Genomic DNA, 17,157 nt, shown 5'->3' on the forward strand with positions numbered 1-17,157 from the left:
TTCCAACCCTTGTAATTCCAGGACTCTCCTACCCCAGAGCCAACCCTCCGCGCCCGCTGCCCGCCGGGCCCGCGCGGGCCCGCCCCACGCCGGGGCTCGGGCAGGCGCAGCCGGCGGCCCCGCCCCCGCCGCGCCGCTTCCCCCGGTTCCCGCCCCCGCCGCCCTCCGTGCGCGGTGCTTCCGGCGGCGCCCGGCGCGGCGGCGGCTCCGGCGGCCCGGGCAGCTCCGCCCTCCGGACGGGGTAGGGTGGCGGCGGCGGCGCTGCCGGGCGGGCGCGGGGGGGCCGCAGCGCCGGGCCCTGCGGCAGCCCCGGTGCGGGGCCGGCCCTGCGCGGCGGGTGCGGGCGGCCGCGGGTGTGCGCTCCCCGTCCGCCCACCCAGGGGACGCTGGCGGGGCCAGGCCTGGCCGGTGCTGCTGTCAGGGAGGGGACGCGGAAGGCAGCGGTGGCACCGGGCAGTCCCGCTCGCATCTGCCCGCCGCTGTCCCTAGGCCTCGGCGGGAGCTGCGTCCCGGGGAAGGGAACTGCCCCCCTGGGGAAGGGAGCTACCCCTGCCGGTAGAGAGCGCGGTGGCCCAAGGAGTGGGAAGGGGTCGGGATGGGATGGAGCAGGGAGGAGGGGAGGAACAGTGCTGGGACCAGACAAAGCGGGCAGGGCTGGGTACGGGTTGTGCTCCTCTCCCCTGCGGGTCTTCGCCGCTGCTCGGTCCCTGCGGTGTTCCGCACTTACACGGCTTCACCCAGTTGCCCGATCACAACACGACAGAAAGCAGGATAGGAGCTGAAGTAGCGGTACTATTTTATTTTATTTTTTAGCTGTGTACTTTGGGGTGCTTCACTTCTTGTGGATTGTTATTTGCTACCAGTGCAGGCTGACAAATGGACATCAATTGGATGTGAATGGACATGATTAGGACGAGAGAACACAGTCTTAAGCTGTGACAGGGGAGATTCAGGTTTGCCAGGAGGAAGAATTTCTTCACAGAAGGGGTGACTAGACACTGGAACGGGCTGCCCAGGGAGATGATGGAGTTACTGTCCTTGGAGGTGTTTAAGTAAACATGGCACTTAGTGCCGTGGTCTAGGTGACTTGGTGCTTTTAGGTCATAGGTTGGACTTGATGATCTCAGAGGCCTTTTCCAACCCAATTGATTCAGTAATTCTGTGACAGTGGGAGATACCAACTACATCCGTGCAGTGAGGAAGCAGCTGACTGGCAAGTAAATGCTATACTGAGTGTGCCAGCATGGAGAGGCAGTATGATATCTCAAGAGAAAAGTGAAAAGACAAATAAGACAAATGCACGCAAATTCCTTTTTAAAAGCACTGTGGAGAATTTTTTTTTTTTTTTTTTTAATATATTGCATTAAGGGAACGGTTTAACCACAGCTGGAAGGGTAGTTGGTCAGAATGAAGTGGTATAATGCTGGTAACTTTAGGCTGTTAATAGAAAGGGCTGCCTGATGATTACTCATGTTGAGAAATAGTTTCTGTTATCTGGGAAAGCCACCTCCATAAGACAGGGTGGCCACTTTGAATGTGGAACAGGTGCCAAAGAACTTTTGTCTCCGTTGTATCTCAGTGCTAAACCACATGGTGAGTCTGGTCCTAGCAGGGATGCAGTCAGTGAAGTCATCTGAAATTCTTGGATTTTGCATGTTTTGGTACTCATGAAGGCAACACAAGATTTTAGATAGATAAAATTGCCATATATTCCAATATTTTTCAAACAGTAAAATTATTAGTTAGAATGTGTGTGAAATGGCTTGTTTTAGTGCCAGAATATATTATGGGAAGAAACACAGCAAATGGGGCCTGAGTTTAAAGTATACTGTAACAGCTTATTCATTTTTAATTAATAATAGCTTCTAGTTTCAACAAGTTGAGTGTAGATGTTGGTACAATCTAGGTAATTAACAGCAAGAGATGCTAACCTGTGGTAAAAGAACTCTGTTTTAGACTGTAATGTAAGGATCCAGTATTCCCTCTGTGCATTAGTGTACAAAGATAATTAAGAGATTTCCCATTTACTGCCTTTTATCTAAGAGACACATATTAAATTGTATTAATCTATCTTCAGAGATCATACGAGCCCTTGTTTTTGTCATTTATACATTCTTTGTAATTTGTCAATGTTGCTGTTTCTTTTATAGTCAAATGAAGGAAAACTGCTCACTGCTCCCAAATGTGAGATTAGCAAAGCTGGTGTAAACAGGAATTATTAATTCACTGGCTTTAAAAATCAAACCTCGTGTATGCATGACTAGCATGTACAACATTTGCTTCTCTTGAAATAGTACAAACTCTTGCCTATCATGTGCTTTTCCAGGGATGGCTCAGGGATGAAATGTACCATATTTTTTTTCCTAAATCTAGTGTCTGTTACTTGTTATGTTTTCACAGACATCCTTCATTTCACAGCCCTTTGAAATCTCAAGTATTTTTCTGTGTACTGCCCACCTTTTTTCGGCAGTCTGGTTGGTGAATAGCTCTGTCCTGTTTCTGCTTGTATGGGATAAAATTATGAGTATTGAGGAGTTGCATTTGCCAAACTAACCAAAATGAATAGGTGGAATCATAGAAGATCCTGAGTTGGAAGGGACCCATCCAACTTCTGGCCCTGCTCAGGACACTCCAACTCCGTGTGCCTGAGAGCATTGTCCAAATGCTTCTTCGACTTGGACAGGACTGGTGCTGTCACCACTTCTCTGGAGAGCCTGCTCCAGTGCCCAGCCATCCTCTGGGTGAAAAACATTTTCCTCATACCCAGCCTAAACCTGCCCTGACTCAGCTTCATGCTGTTTTTTCAAGTACAGGACTCATTAATTGGATAGGTTGCTTCAAAGCTAGAAAATAGATTTGTATACAAAAACTCCCTGTAAAAAGAGGCAAAATAGATTGAAGAGATCTGGTGCTTTTGAATGCTTTAACTTAATTAATGCCTTTTCTCCTGAAATCTGCACAGGAGCTGTAAGGTATTTTACTTTGTCAAGGTTTTCTGTACTTGGAAGAAAGAATACAGTGAATTACAGTCTTAGAAGCCTTTCTGTATGTATAGCATGAAGAAAAGAAGGGTTAGAAAAAGAGAGTTTGCCCATATAATTGAAATAGTTATAAATTAAATAATAGTCTGGGTAGGAGATATTGTAAATAATGTGATGGACTCTAATGTATTTTGAAAGAAAATATCTCTTAAAAAAATTTTGTTCCAGGTCTAGTCCAAAGTGGTTTTCTGGAGTCCTGTCTGTCTTGTAAAAGTAGAGGTAACATTTTGGTAGTCCTTTGTGCTAGTCTGACTTGGGGCCTGTGCAGTCTTGCTCCTTCCTCAAGCCAGCACTCACACAAGATGATTTGGGGAGAAGAACAGACTGAAAACTGGTTCTGGTGTTTCATAGCACTATTTCAGTCCATTTAATGGTATTGACAGGAAATCAAATTATATAAAAGAAACAAAAGATGTAGAAGGCTGCTGCTTGGGAGGAGGATAAAAAGACACATTTTTATTAGGCTTTAGTTTAGCATAATTATGCCTGTACAAAAAAAAAAAAAAAAAATTAATCATATACAACAGGCCAAAGACCCAGCCAGAGTTTGGAAGGGCCTAAGTGGATCTCTTTAAAATAATCAAGCAATTTGGGGGAAGGGGGAGCTTTTGTAATAAACTTTGCATGTACATGAGCTCCAGGGCTGTTTATCTTGATACTTTGCACAGACCTGAGTCTGCATTTTTATCTTTTTTTTGCAAAGTTAAATCCTGTTAATTAGAAATCAGCTTGACTTCTGGTTGTTCCTGAAAAAAATCTCTTTGTATCATCTGGCCCTACTGATCTGTATTTAATGTAATTCTTTCACTAGCTTATTATCCTTTAACCTCTGAAGCAATTTTTCATTTGTCTTTTTAACTCCACACAATTCTTAATGCTTCTTTTAAAATGCCAGAGGAAGAATTCCTATTTGCACTGTAGTCCTAATGATTATTTAATCATTCTTTTATAGTAGTTTTGTCTTACTTGTTATAAGCTACTATATCTGATATTGTTTTTAGCTCTTTAAAACTAATTTGCCTCCACTTCTGTTGTTTAGACTAATAAGTATACATGAAAGCTTTCTGCTCCTACTTACTTACTTTTGGCCCTGTTGACTAATGCCAGCCAAAATTGACAAAGTTGTGTCAGTGTCAAGGATTTCAAATTTTTACAGGTTTTACAAAATTAGCAAGTTGCTAGAAGGCAAATGACCCAAATTAACATTACTGCTAATGGAAAACCTGCAGCATGATTTCAGGTTATTTCCTTTCTTAGACCTGGCTTAAAGTGGCCAGCTAGCTGACGTACAGCTCTGAGCTGTTGGATGGTTTTACTGCTGTTGGACAAGTTTAGATTAGGAGCACAGCTGGGTTTCACAGCAGCCCCACACGAGCTGCTGGCTGTGGCCAGAGGAATTTGCAGTGCAGATGTGAAGTTGTGTGGGTTGCATATGTGAGATAAGTGATTCCCACTGATCTTCGAGCACCACATCTGAATGATTCTTAAAATTGAGATGCGTAGAGTCATATTTTCTGTGGAGCAGTCTTCATGTTAATCAATAAAATTTTAAGTTTGAAAGTGGTGTATATGCTGATCTAGCCATGATTCCAGGGCTTGATAGCAGAACGTTTCTTGAAGTTTAATGTCTGTTGGCATATTCTTTAAATAGATCTTGTTTTTAAGAGGGGAAAAATCCAGAACGAGAATGTATTTGTAATCTTTACTTACATCTTACACCAAAGCATCTCTGCTTTGAAAAAATAACCACTTTTGGTTTGGAGTTGTTTCTCTTTAATTTTTAAGGAGCAGAGGTTCAGGGTTGTGCTATTTTTTTTTTCCAGCGTCTTTTCTGAAAGGTGGCTCAGGTTGTTTGTGGGAAATGTGACATTATTGGTTCTTGGTTCTTGGCATTCCAGGGGAGCTTGAAGTAAATCTGGCATAATGTCTTATGCACTCCCTTCTGCACTGAGTATCAAGAGTAATTCATGGTCTTGACAGCTACATCAACATGTGAAACTTAACAAAAAGCCAATAATAGAAGAGGCAAGAAAGTGAGAATTGAGCACTTCATTAGTAAACTTACTTTCTGTAGTGAGTAAAATGGGCAAATATTGCAGCCTGTTACCACAAGTGCCTTTTTGCTGGAAACATTCACGCAAAAGAGAGCTGTTTGTACATCTCTGTGTGTTTCTGAGTATGGGAATAAGCAACTGACCCAAAAAAAACCCACACTGTGGATCTGTGTAGAGACTTTAAAAAGTTTCCATTTGTTTAATAATTTACCCTACTTTAAACTTATGCTTTCAAAACCGCTATAGTAGGGTCTCACTTGTACCCACTGCAAACATAAAATACGTGGTTTGTCTGCCTGGCAGTGGGAAGCATTGTGTTAGTTGTTACTTGAGGTGTCTTCTGCAATAGAAGGATCACATCTGTTGGTTCCGAGATTACCACAGTGTGTGGTAAACTAAGCGGTAACTCCAGCACAGGCTACTGAAGAAACATTTATTCTATTTTGAGACATGCTTAGTCATCCCTGTTTGGCCTCTAACAGGTTACAGGCATTACTCCTTATTCTCTCTTAGTAAAGCTGATGGACAAGTTAATGAGAAGGCCAGTTTGTAGAGCTGGGGGATGGAAATTCATAGCCTGAGCGTGTTGTGTAGTGGCAGCGGAAATCGAAGAATACACTGCACATTTCGTTGTGTGTTGGTAAAACTCACAGTTTACATCACGCAGGTATGGAGCAGCTGCTCAATATGGGACAAGCATATGTAAGAGGATCTTTATTAGTAGGGAATATGATACAGCCCTCCTGTGTCCTGTAGAGAACATTCAGCTATAAATGTTTCTTCACTGTTGTAAACAGAAAACTTTAGTAAAGTTACTTACCTTTCATTTAGCTTTTTCTAATTGCTGAACCTGTTTATTTGATTGTTTTACTTGTATTGGTGTAGGCTGTGTAAACCATATTGTTATCCTTAATTAATAGTATATTTTGTGTTGGGTTTTTAAAGTATGCAGATCTAGTACATTTTGTGTTTAACTGAATTGTTACTTTAATGAAAATATTTTCTTTTGTCAGAATTAAAATGCTTTCTATGGGGACTTCTGCTTCTGATGCCAGGCCTCTTTTGAAGACCTCTTTTGTTGCATGGTTTAAAGGAAGATGATGTTGTTAGTGAATTCTGAGCATCCTTCGGGAGGCTGATGACCCTTCTGTTGTTGGTGTATGCTGTCATGGACAACTTCAAACGGTAAAAGCGGTATTTTTCTGACTCTGTTTCAGATTAGTGCTCTGATAGAGGAAGCGGTGGGTTAAGTTTAGATTAACAGCTCAAAAGCTTGTTCTTTTGACTCTTAAAACCATTTACACTTTTATTAAAGAAAGTAAAACCATTCACAATGGTTTTAAGAAGCTGTGTTTTCAAAATGGGAAGGTATATCTTCAGATATGCTTTCACAGTTGTTTACAGCATGGGCCAAATTTCATTTCATACTTGAATTCTTTTCCTTGAGTCACTGCAATTTTTTTTCTTGTAATAAATCCCTAAAGATAATGCTTATTTTGACCATTAGTTTTTATGTTGCTTGAGAGCTGGTTTTGGCTAATGTTTCTTCATAGTCTTCTCTTTTTTTAAACAAAAAATAAATGTGAAGTAAGGTAAAATGTAAATGGGAAGTCACACTTAGTAGCTTCCAACTAAGCAATTGTCTTACAATAAAATACAATAATTTATGAATATTTTAGTAGCAGTACTTTGTTTAAGATGATATTCAAAATAGCACAATTTGCTTTCTAAGAATCCTGTATCTGCTCACTGTGTTTATTCATTCTGTTTTATCAGCTCTTTTTCAAAACACCACAGGCAATTAATGCAACTTATAAAGGACTCCTGACTTTTGGCATCTTCCTAAGTCCTACCTAGATGCCACCAGTGTTTCCCATGTTAACAGTTCTGAGCATGTTTTACTACATGTGCCTTCGGCGCCGAGCTAGGACAGCGACGAGAGGAGAAATGAACAGTCGGAGGGCTATTGAATCGAACACCCGAGCCTTACCTATCAACGTTGAAATAGTTCAGTATGCCAAAGAAGTGTTGGATTTCAGCTCTCACTATGGCAGTGAAAACAGCATGTCCTATACCATGTGGAATTTAGCGGGGATTCCCAATGTGTACCCTAGTTCTGGTGACTTTACCCAGACTGCTGTCTTTCGAACTTACGGGACCTGGTGGGATCGTTGCCCGAGCGCTCGGCTGCCTTTCAAGAGGACACCATCCACCTTCTGTAGCCAAGACTATGTGGAACTTGCTTTTGAAGAACCAGTTTATCCCACTGCAGTGCACATTCTGGAAACATATCATCCTGGAGCTGTAGTCAGGATTTTGGCATGCTCTGCAAATCCTTACTCACAAAATCCACCAGCTGAAGTAAGGTAATTTTTTTCTTCTTTATGCTTTCCTGTAAGATGTTAAATGCTACAAATAGGGCTGCTTAGTGAACTTCCTAATACTTATCGGTTTTGTATCTGACTGGCTAAAATTTTATTTCCTCATGTCTTTAAAACTGTGGTGACTTGTTTTGATAGCAACTTCAGAGATGTAGACATTTTTTAGGAATTAATGCATCTCCTAACATCAACTTTAATTTGTGTAATGATAGTTTTGGTGCTGGAATTTTTATGGGCAATAATTACTATGTCTGTATAAAACACTATTGAAAGTGTTTTACTGAGCTCTTCCTTCAGTAGGAAGAGAAAATTGTGTAGAAGAGGTTAAGGATTCGTGGCTGCTGTATCATCCTGCTTCAAGTAGCCATGGACTCTTTCTTCTCTGCATGCTTTAGGTTTCATGTATAGTACAATTAGGCACTGTAACTATTCTTATGGAAATAAAGCTGAAACCAGAAGCACAGAACAGTCAGACAAAAGGTGATACCATTTGTCTCATCTTTTTTGGTCTGGTCAAAGGGTGGTGAGCTGCACTTGTTTTTACACTCACTTCATCTAAAAGAAGCAGATTTGATCCTGTTGGTTTTCCTTATATTAGGAAGTCTTGATGAAATTCCAGTTGCAGGATCAGGAGTGTGGTAACGTGGGGAATGGTGAGATAGTAAAGAAAAACACTGTGTGTGCAGTGAAAAGCTCTTAGTAAGGAAGTGAGGAAATAGGAATGGAAGGAGAAAGTGAACAGGTCAAAGCAGGAAAACATTGGGAAAAGCCATCAGTATATGCAATTGATGTATTCCATATTAAAAAGAGATTAAATTATACCAAAGATATAAAGGAAGGGAGGGCTGATAGAAGAAATACTTAACAAAATGTGTCTTGTAAAGGTTAGTATGCCAACAAATACTATATTGCTATGAAATACACACTTTGGTGGTATAAGCAGTGCTAGGATGTTGGGTGATTTTTTACTGACTTACCTTTAACAGATGCCACTAAAAAGTATATTTTTAGGTCTACCTTACTATCCCTTGCTTTCTAATACTGGGCCATTGATGTTAATTCAAAAACCCTTGGAAAATCAGGTGTCATGGTTTATATTTATATAATTCCCAGTTAATATATTTTGTATGCTTCTGTCATCTGCTGTGGTTAAGTGCAGTTGCTTGTTTTACAGATCTAAGGAGCATATGTTGCATAGCTCTAAAGTAAACATCTGAATTCAAGGAACAGTGATAGGTCAAAGTAATAATAACAGGCCACCTAACTTTAGAAGTATGAGTGTTTTTAGCACTGTAATTCAGAACTTACTTACAGAATGGTGTGTGGTGAAGGCAGCTTTAAGACTTTCAAATTCAGAACCTAATGTGCAATGACTTCTGGGCAATTACTCTGTGAGCTTCCATTTTACTTTTTTACTTTGTGATGTAGATTTTATTTCTTTATGGTGGAGCACAGATTGGAGGAAATCTCAAAAATAGTTAACTGAAACACCTGTTTAATTAGGTAGACAAAAAAAGAGAAATTGAAAATTGTACAGAGAGCTAAAGGGAGATGGAAGTGAAAATACTAATATAAAACTTGGGGGTTTGTGCTTTATGACTTCTCTTGAGGTGTGGTCAGAGTGTGAGCTCAGATGCCCTTCTTCATATTAAAAGATAAAGTTTCTGTAGGATCTTGCTTTTTAATTTGCAGGCAAGAATGACCCCTGTCCTGCCTGCATAGGTTAATATTTCTGATTGGAAAAAGCTTGTCTCAGGCATCCTTGGAAGGAGTTGTCTGTGCTGCCTCTTCAATACTTGTTAGTCTTGATGCTAGGGAAGGTTAGAGAGACCTTTTCTTCTCTTTGCTTACTTTTGCTCTGCAGGACTTGTGTGTTTGGAGCTGCACATTTGGTTTGTCTCTTGTCTTCTAAAGGAGGCAAATGTCTTATGCATGGTGTCTTGAAGGGAAGATAAAGGAACCCTTTCTCCACATGAGGGATACAGTATTTTTTTCCTCTGTTCATTTGCCCACCTTTATGAGAGGAATCTGAAGAGTTGCAAGAGCGCAGTCTCTTTTCTGCTTCTGTTCTTGGTCTCTTGTTTTTACTTTCAAAAATTCTCTCAGATACCAGAATTCTTTTTTTTGAAGATGGAATGCTGCTGTAATCTCAGGTGATTCCTTGTTTAACTGATATTTTGGTCTTGAAGTGCTGTTTCTTCTGTTAAAAAAGGCCGTGACCTACTTACTCAAAAGGCACTTAGAACCTTGTTTTCCTCTTCTGACTATTTTGATAGTTGGTTTATTACCAATGAAACCTTTCAGTGCTGCTTTGTTTTATCAGCTGATGCTGTATGTGTTTCTTAACACCAGTATAGAAAGGGCAGGTCATTAGGAAAGTTCTTTTTCACCAGCTCCTACTTTTGATATACAGAGAAGGCCAAACTGTTGGTGAAGTCAAAACTGCTGAGAGGAAAAAATCCGTTCAGACTTGCCTAAATGTTATGTTTAGTGGATTATACTGCTCCAACTAGGTAATATTTTTTAATTTTTGGTTAATTTTTAAAACATCAGCTCATTCAAAACTTAGCTGTGTATAAAAAATTCTAGGCTACAAGTCTCTATGAGGAGCTAGTGTATCACAGTTCTTGCTCAAGGGAATTTTACGTATTTTTGTTAAAAAATGGCAAACACCCACGTCCTTGGTCAATGTATTACTCACTTTATGCTTCAGTTGCATGAAAGAACAGCTCATGCAGGTGTTCAGAAAATGGTCTTTGGTCATGTTCCTTTGTTGCTGGTGCACTGAGTACTGCTGTCGCAGCTTTGTATGATGCTGTCTCAGGTGAGCTTTATTCAGTGTCTTTAGAGGCTGGGTCAGATCTTCATGGAGTGGGAATAAGCATTTACCTCTCAGAGGGTTTGTAATTTTTTTCTAAGTAATCCTCATGCTTAGAACCTGACAGTTAGTTTGAAATTTTTTTCATTATGCTTTAACCAGCATCCAGCAGCTGGACGATTCTCTGTCATCTCATATCTTTTCCTGCTTTAAACACAAAAGGCATTATATCACTTTTCTGTACGTGAAACAATTTTTTAAAATCATAAATGTCAGAGAAACTGCTGTTCTAACACATGGAAACCTTTTGTGCTTTTCATTTGTGCCTCTCATACCTTGACTGGTGAGAAGTGTAGGTAATTCCTTAAACTATACTAACATTCCATGTACAGATTTGTTACGTGAATTACCCAAGTGCAGAAAACCCAAGAAAAAATTAATAGCCTGAGATTAGGGAAATGTAACATAAAGTCTCAATTTTTATGTGGTGAAGAAATCAATCTCTATTTTTGATTGTGTTGTGTTATGATTATTTTACTAGTGTTGCCCTGGGACTTTGTACACATTAGTAGAAGAGCACACTCTGTGTTTGTAGGGTTTGGTGACAATGCTGAGTTGTCACCAAGCTTCAGCCAGTGGAAGAGGCAGAGCTCTACACACGTGTGGTGGGGACAAATGCAGCATGAGCTGAACCCAACCAAGAGAGTTTTCTTAGTTTTTCACAGTGTATTAGATTGATGGGTAAGTCATAGCTAGCCTCTGTGATGAGAAAAATGGGGGTTTTTTCCTGGTTTTTCCCTCCTTTTTTACCCAGAAGGCTTCCTCTTGATGATTCCCTAGTGGCTTCTTCAGTCTTAGCCCTTTTGATACATTTTGATATTCTTAATAGTTAGTTGTTGTTAGTCTTTGTTTAAATGGGAAAGTAAAAAATAATTGTTTCAGAACATTTTCAACTTTTTCCTTTTATAAAAATAACTTAGGTTTTAAAGTTTGTAATATGAAACAAAAACATGATCCCTATTCTCCTGCTGTGGTCTTTTAAAATTTAATTTGACTGTTGTTTTTATGTCATATATGTTATAGTGATACTGTATATTCACGTGCTTTTATAAATCTCAAAATCAGAGATTCCTAACAAGTCTAGAATCTGTGGCTGTACTTGGGGTGATATTTCATAGCATATGTCCTTCCTGCTACGCAGTGATTGCTTCTTCAATAATTAGAGATTATCTTGTGATTAATTTTTTCTTGTTTGCTACAGATAAGGTGTGACACTTACTAAGTTTTTTTCTCATGGATGAGCTACCATGATCATTTGTCTGGGAGCACTTCCATTCTGTCTTGTGTATTCCTGTGGTTTATTTCTATTTAATTTGTGTAATTTCGTGTAATTTAGAATTTTGCAAGAAAATTGAGCATGGCTTAGTATTTCCAAGTTCAACTGTGTTTGCTGTATGCAAAGTTTCTTTCTGTTTCTGAAAGTCTTAAAGCCTGTAGAGGCAGAAGCTGCTACAAGCCAGAGAAGCAGGCTAATGAAGACAGACAAAAGGCTCCCTCTCCTTCCAATGGGAAATTTATTGTATTTAAGCAGCCTGGACAGGGATCAAAATGTTTTATGGAACCTCTCTCTCCCCCTGCTCCCCCTTCCCCTTAAAAAAGGGGAGTGCAATCAGAAAGGCAGTGTACTGAATGTAAAATATCTTGAGTTCTTACTTGTAGAGAGTGGCATTCAGATGGTTCTTTCACTCTACCTTTTATTCCCTGAGAATCTCAGATGAAAACACCCAAAACACTGCTGATACCATCAACACATTTGAGTGTGATAAGGAACCTTCAGGCCTGTATCTCACCTATGTGTAACACACAAGTTCTAGACATTTGCATCCTTACTTAAAACTTGTTTTGACATCTTCAGGCAAACAGCTTTTTCCTGTTTCGATGCCTGTCATAGAAAAATGAATTCTGGGTTTGTGGAATACAGTCATTTTTGAGAAGCTCCTAAAAAGCTCATGTAGACAGAGCAGTTACTTGAAATACCTTTTGCTGTTTTAAATGTCCTGAGCATTCTTGGAGTCCTGTCTGCTGTCTCTGGTATTTCAGAGTTGAACTTTAGGTAGAAATGAAAATTTGCTTCATATTTTCTCATAATGAGTAGATTGTTTGAACTCTGCTTATCAGCTTAATCTGAATGATTCTTAAATTGTGCTTATGATCTTCCCAGTTTTCCCTGCCTTTTGTGTTCATGAGCTCACAGCTGAGGTCAGGGGTACACTTTTCCAGATTGGTTTGAACTAGTGTGCTGAAGCATCCCTGGCATGTTTGCAGGCAGGAGATGTTTTCTCCTAGGTAATCTACAGATTTCTGCTGTGCAGTAATCGGCTAAGAGCAGCATGTGATTATAACTGTTGCACAAGCTGCATTTTCATCAAAGGTGTGGTTATATTCTCTGAAATGCCTTATGTTCTCCTTGTTGGTCTATCTGGAACTCTCACTTCTATTGGCTTTTAACTCAGCTATTAGTTTCTTGAGGCAAGGCATTTATTGGATTGCTTGTAGTGCTTTTTTTTACTTTCTGCACCTATCTCGATTTGACAATACAAGAAACCTCAGCAATTGCAAGCAAAGTTTAATCTTGTATTGCTGGAGAGAAATCTGATTACTTCTCCTAGAAGCCCCTTTTTCAAAGACTCTCTCTTATTACATATATTTCTTCCAGGTCTGCTCAGGCATCATCTTAACCATTAAAAACCTTTCCAACAACATTAGGTCAAGAAAAAATTAGGCAAGCTTTAAATATGTGCTGTCATTTGACACAGACCTTCCAGGTATGATTCTCAGCCTACAAATCACCAGACTGTATTTTTCTTCATGGTAAAGGAAGAAGGATGGATTTTTTTTTTTTTTTTTTTTTTTACCACCTAGGTGTATGGAGTCTCTAGTGTCAGAGAAAATTGAGTTCCTGTCTGTCTTCATGGGACAGAGAGAAATTTAATGTGGAAACTGAGTCTGTGACTGAATGGCTGAATTGAGAAACTCACTTAATGTCCTCCTTTTCTTCGATCACTAGAGAAAATAATACAGATGTTGCTGACTTTTATTCAGGCTTTGCCTCGCACTCCTTGCTGGAAAGACTGAGGCTTTCTAGCACATTGCTGATGAAACCTTCTTATCAAAGCATTCTCAGTGTGACATCTTTGATCAGCTGTTACTATGTATCTACAAGACTGGAGGACAAACAATGTACTACCTGAATTCATTTGATTCTACTTGATTTTTTGAGAGCTTATTAATTAGCTCGGGGTGTGGGGCAGGCAGAAATCCTTTGACTTCTTTAAAGGTATTTATTTGGATTCAGTTTCTCTTTGTTTTGGGTTAAATAGCTTATTGAACATTGTAAGCTTGAAACAGATGCAGGCAACCTTCTTAGGGAAACTGATTTTGATATATATCCTCAAACCATGACTGACTGTAAAAATGCATTTCTTATGAAAGATTTTTAGGTGGATTACCATAGCAAAAGAATGTTCCAGAACAGAAGAATGAAATTCTTTCTGAAGCCTCTTGGAAATTTAGACTTTTTTGATCCTGATGTGAATTTCTCACTCCCATTCTGATTACCTGCAGCCTCTTTAAGTGTCACAGTGGTGATCCTAGAGGAAGAGATCACTTCCACTTGTATTAATAGGTTAAGAGCCTGGAAAGGATTTACCATGCCTACACATGGGAAGGATTTACCAGCAATTACTCAGAGCAACTGCTATTACCTGCTTGTTTGTGGTGCCACCAAGGCAGAGAATATCATCAAATCAACCTGATAGACTTGAGTTTTTCCAGATAAACCAAGAACTAACTTCTTTGACATTAGATTGGTGGGCTGATGATGAAAAGTAAACAGTATGACAAGGACTGTGGAAAACTGTCACTCGTTTGGCTGTTCATCAGCATTTGGTATGCAATGTGGAGCTTCATAAGATTGTGAAATCATGCTACGTGTCTTCCATTTTCTCTAGTTTATTACAAAGATTGGAAATTGGCTACTGCTAGTGCTGGTTATTGCACTGCAATTTGATGAACCCAGGTCCCCAGATACATTATTTTTTTTTTGAGAGCTCTGCTGCTGCTAGATAATCCTCTCTCCAGGGTCCAAAAGGAGAAGTCAATAACAGACACATTCTGCTAAAAGTTGATGGTCCATTGTGTGTTAGATGAGTGAAAAAATAGCCTTTGAGTTTCCCTAAGGGTACTTTGAGTGGGTACATGGAAGTGTCTAAGCAAAATGTCAGATGGTGATCTGGATGTGTTCAAGGAAGGTCATGTGCCTTGCCAGCACTAAGTATTTGCTTAGAGAATCGACCTATGTGAGAGGATGTGACAGTGGGACTACAGCTGTTACTTTGCCATGAGTTGACATTCATTTGTAAATTAATGAAATCTTTTCTTAATACTATGTCTCTCTTATGAAAACTGTTAATTTTAGGGTAGAGCTGTCCACTCTCCTATGTTAGTACTCTGATGTGCCATATGCTCACTACTCTTCTATGTTTGTTTTTAGTTCATTATGTTTTTGGGTTTTTTTTTTCCCTTGGGACATAAGAGTTCTGCAGGTCTCCTACTATAAGGAACTTGGAGAGCAGCATGATGTAGGATATGAAAATTTATCTGTGCATACCTGAAAATGTTCATTGTGAAATGGAAGTTATGACCAATATTGATTAATTTTCTTGATTTTCTTACTAGCAAATATCAAATTTCTAAACCTTACTTATGCTGTGTGCAGTGTTTTAATGAAAATCCCTACATTTCTTTTGCTTTCTGTTGTGATGGAAAAAGTTAAAGCGTTTGTTTCTGTTGTGAGTTCAAAGTAGTGGTGTCTGGTAGGGAAGGCCAAGATGCTGAGGTGCTGGGGAGCAGATAGAGTGCTTCTGAAATTCATGTGGCAGGACAGGAAGTCTGAGAGAAATCCTTGGAGCTGGGACTAGGCTGATCAGAAATAGGTGGTGTACACGTGGAAGTGTCTGGATTAGTATCAAGGTAAGCACGTTGTCAAAGGGAGTAGCAGTAGTAACTGCTCGAGGCTTTCTTCTTCAGGAATTAACTAGACTTGAGGGAGGAAAAGCATGGAAAAAAGGGAAAAGTGGCTGAAGGATCTCCAGTCACTAAGTGAGGACCTATGCAGCTATAAAAGAGTATGTTTCTGTTTTCAGGCCTTTGGGCAAGTTTGGGAGTGCTGAAGATATAAGGAATGTAAGACTTGATTCCTCCAGATTACTCAGTTGGCAGCAGGTTTCCCTGTCACTTAGTGGAGGAGATCTGGGGTCTATGTGTGAAAGTAAGGATGTTCTGTACATGCCTTGAACTTCTGTCTGTCACTGAACCAAAGAGGAGAAAGGCTTTTCAGTTCAGCAGTTTGGAAATTCTGGCATCTTTTGCAAAGGACCCTTTCAAAAATGACTTGAAGTTTCTACTTGCTTTGCTAATTTGTCACTGAATTACTCGTAAAAGGAACGTTTTGCTTGCCTAGGCAGATAAACAAAGTAAAATTTCAATTTTTTTAATAATTTGTAATACTGTAATTTAGGCAGGTTTGATATTAAAGAGTCTGAGTGGTGTTTTTTTTTTTTTTTTCTTTTGTTTTGTAGGAAATAAGAAGTCAAATGACTCTCTTTGGGTTACATGGCAAGACTGTTCCTTTAGTACTTACGCTAACATGACATCATTGTGGAGACATCAGCAATCCATTTGTTTCAATTACCTTATCTGTGAGATGTTAGAAAAACCTGGGCACAGATAACACTAACACAAGTGACTATGAGTCTACAGCTTTGTTATTCAGTGGAGAAAATATGCTAAGGTCTTGAATTAGTGTGTCTTGTTAAATTCATCCATAGGATATTTATCAAATCTAGGGAAAGCATAAGTATCATAAATCATCTTTTCAGCCTTTCTTATTACTTGTTAAATACTTCTGACAGATGATGTTGCCCTCTTACTGTGCTCAGGAATTGCTTTAGTAAATTTGTTTTTAATTCCTGTACTGTATGTATGTCTTTTTTTTTTTTTTTTCCACAGATGGGAAATACTTTGGTCTGAGGCACCTACGAAGGTGAATGGTGCTCAGGCTCGGCAGTTCACACCTTGTATCAAACAGATAAACTTCCCCACAAACTTAATCCGACTGGAAGTGAACAGCTCTCTTCTGGACTATTACACTGAATTGGATGCAGTGGTACTACATGGTGTGAAAGAGAGACCTGTGCTTTCACTTAAGACATCAATGATTGATATGAATGATATAGATGAAGATGAGGATGAAGAAAAATTTGCCTGTGGAATGGACACCCTTAATAAACAGTTCAGCATTGTTACCCTCAGGGAATGGCCAACTAATGGATATTTTGATAAACTGCCTTATGAGGTAAGAAAAGCACGTTTACACTCTCTCATTGTCGTGATCATTAAGGGTGCAAAGGTGCTTTACAGAGTATTGGTCAGGATTGTTGTTTTTTTCCCAGTTAGTTCTTGCATTCCTTGAATCCCCTACATTTACTGTATAGGTATGCCTGAATTTTCTAAGTCTGTCTGCTTCCATGGGTGGATGTTAGGTATTTGCATAGTTACTGCACTCTTAATTCTCAAGAATCTTTGCATTCACACACAGTTTTTACCCCAGTTATTCTAGCCTTGAATTTTCAGCTCTTGAACTTAGAGGCTTTTAGCAGTTTTCTGCTAAATTTTTAGTCCTCGTGCTTGACAAAGAAAATATACAGAAGAGATATGAAAAGATTCAGTCAACATCTGGAAGTGGAAAGAGTTTGCAATAGGTTAAAAGTTTGTTTTCCTGTTTTTTCTCTTAGAAAACTTGC

The 17,157-nt window shown here is 39.5% G+C and overlaps 1 protein-coding gene across 1 annotated transcript in view; it reads left to right on the forward strand.

The window, feature by feature from the left end:
• Window positions 1-216: 216 nt before the first annotated feature.
• Window positions 217-17,157, forward strand: part of FBXL4 (F-box and leucine rich repeat protein 4) — a 58,466-nt gene continuing 41,525 nt past the window's right edge. The window contains exons 1-4 of the mRNA XM_053938610.1: window positions 217-241; window positions 6,109-6,280; window positions 6,872-7,461; window positions 16,364-16,709. Of these exons, the coding sequence (XP_053794585.1) occupies window positions 6,953-7,461; window positions 16,364-16,709 (855 nt within the window). The 5' untranslated portion in view covers window positions 217-241; window positions 6,109-6,280; window positions 6,872-6,952. The remainder of the gene's footprint in view (window positions 242-6,108; window positions 6,281-6,871; window positions 7,462-16,363; window positions 16,710-17,157) is intronic.

Source organism: Vidua chalybeata, chromosome 3 (assembly GCF_026979565.1).
Source record: "Vidua chalybeata isolate OUT-0048 chromosome 3, bVidCha1 merged haplotype, whole genome shotgun sequence".
Lineage (NCBI taxonomy): Eukaryota > Metazoa > Chordata > Aves > Passeriformes > Viduidae > Vidua > Vidua chalybeata.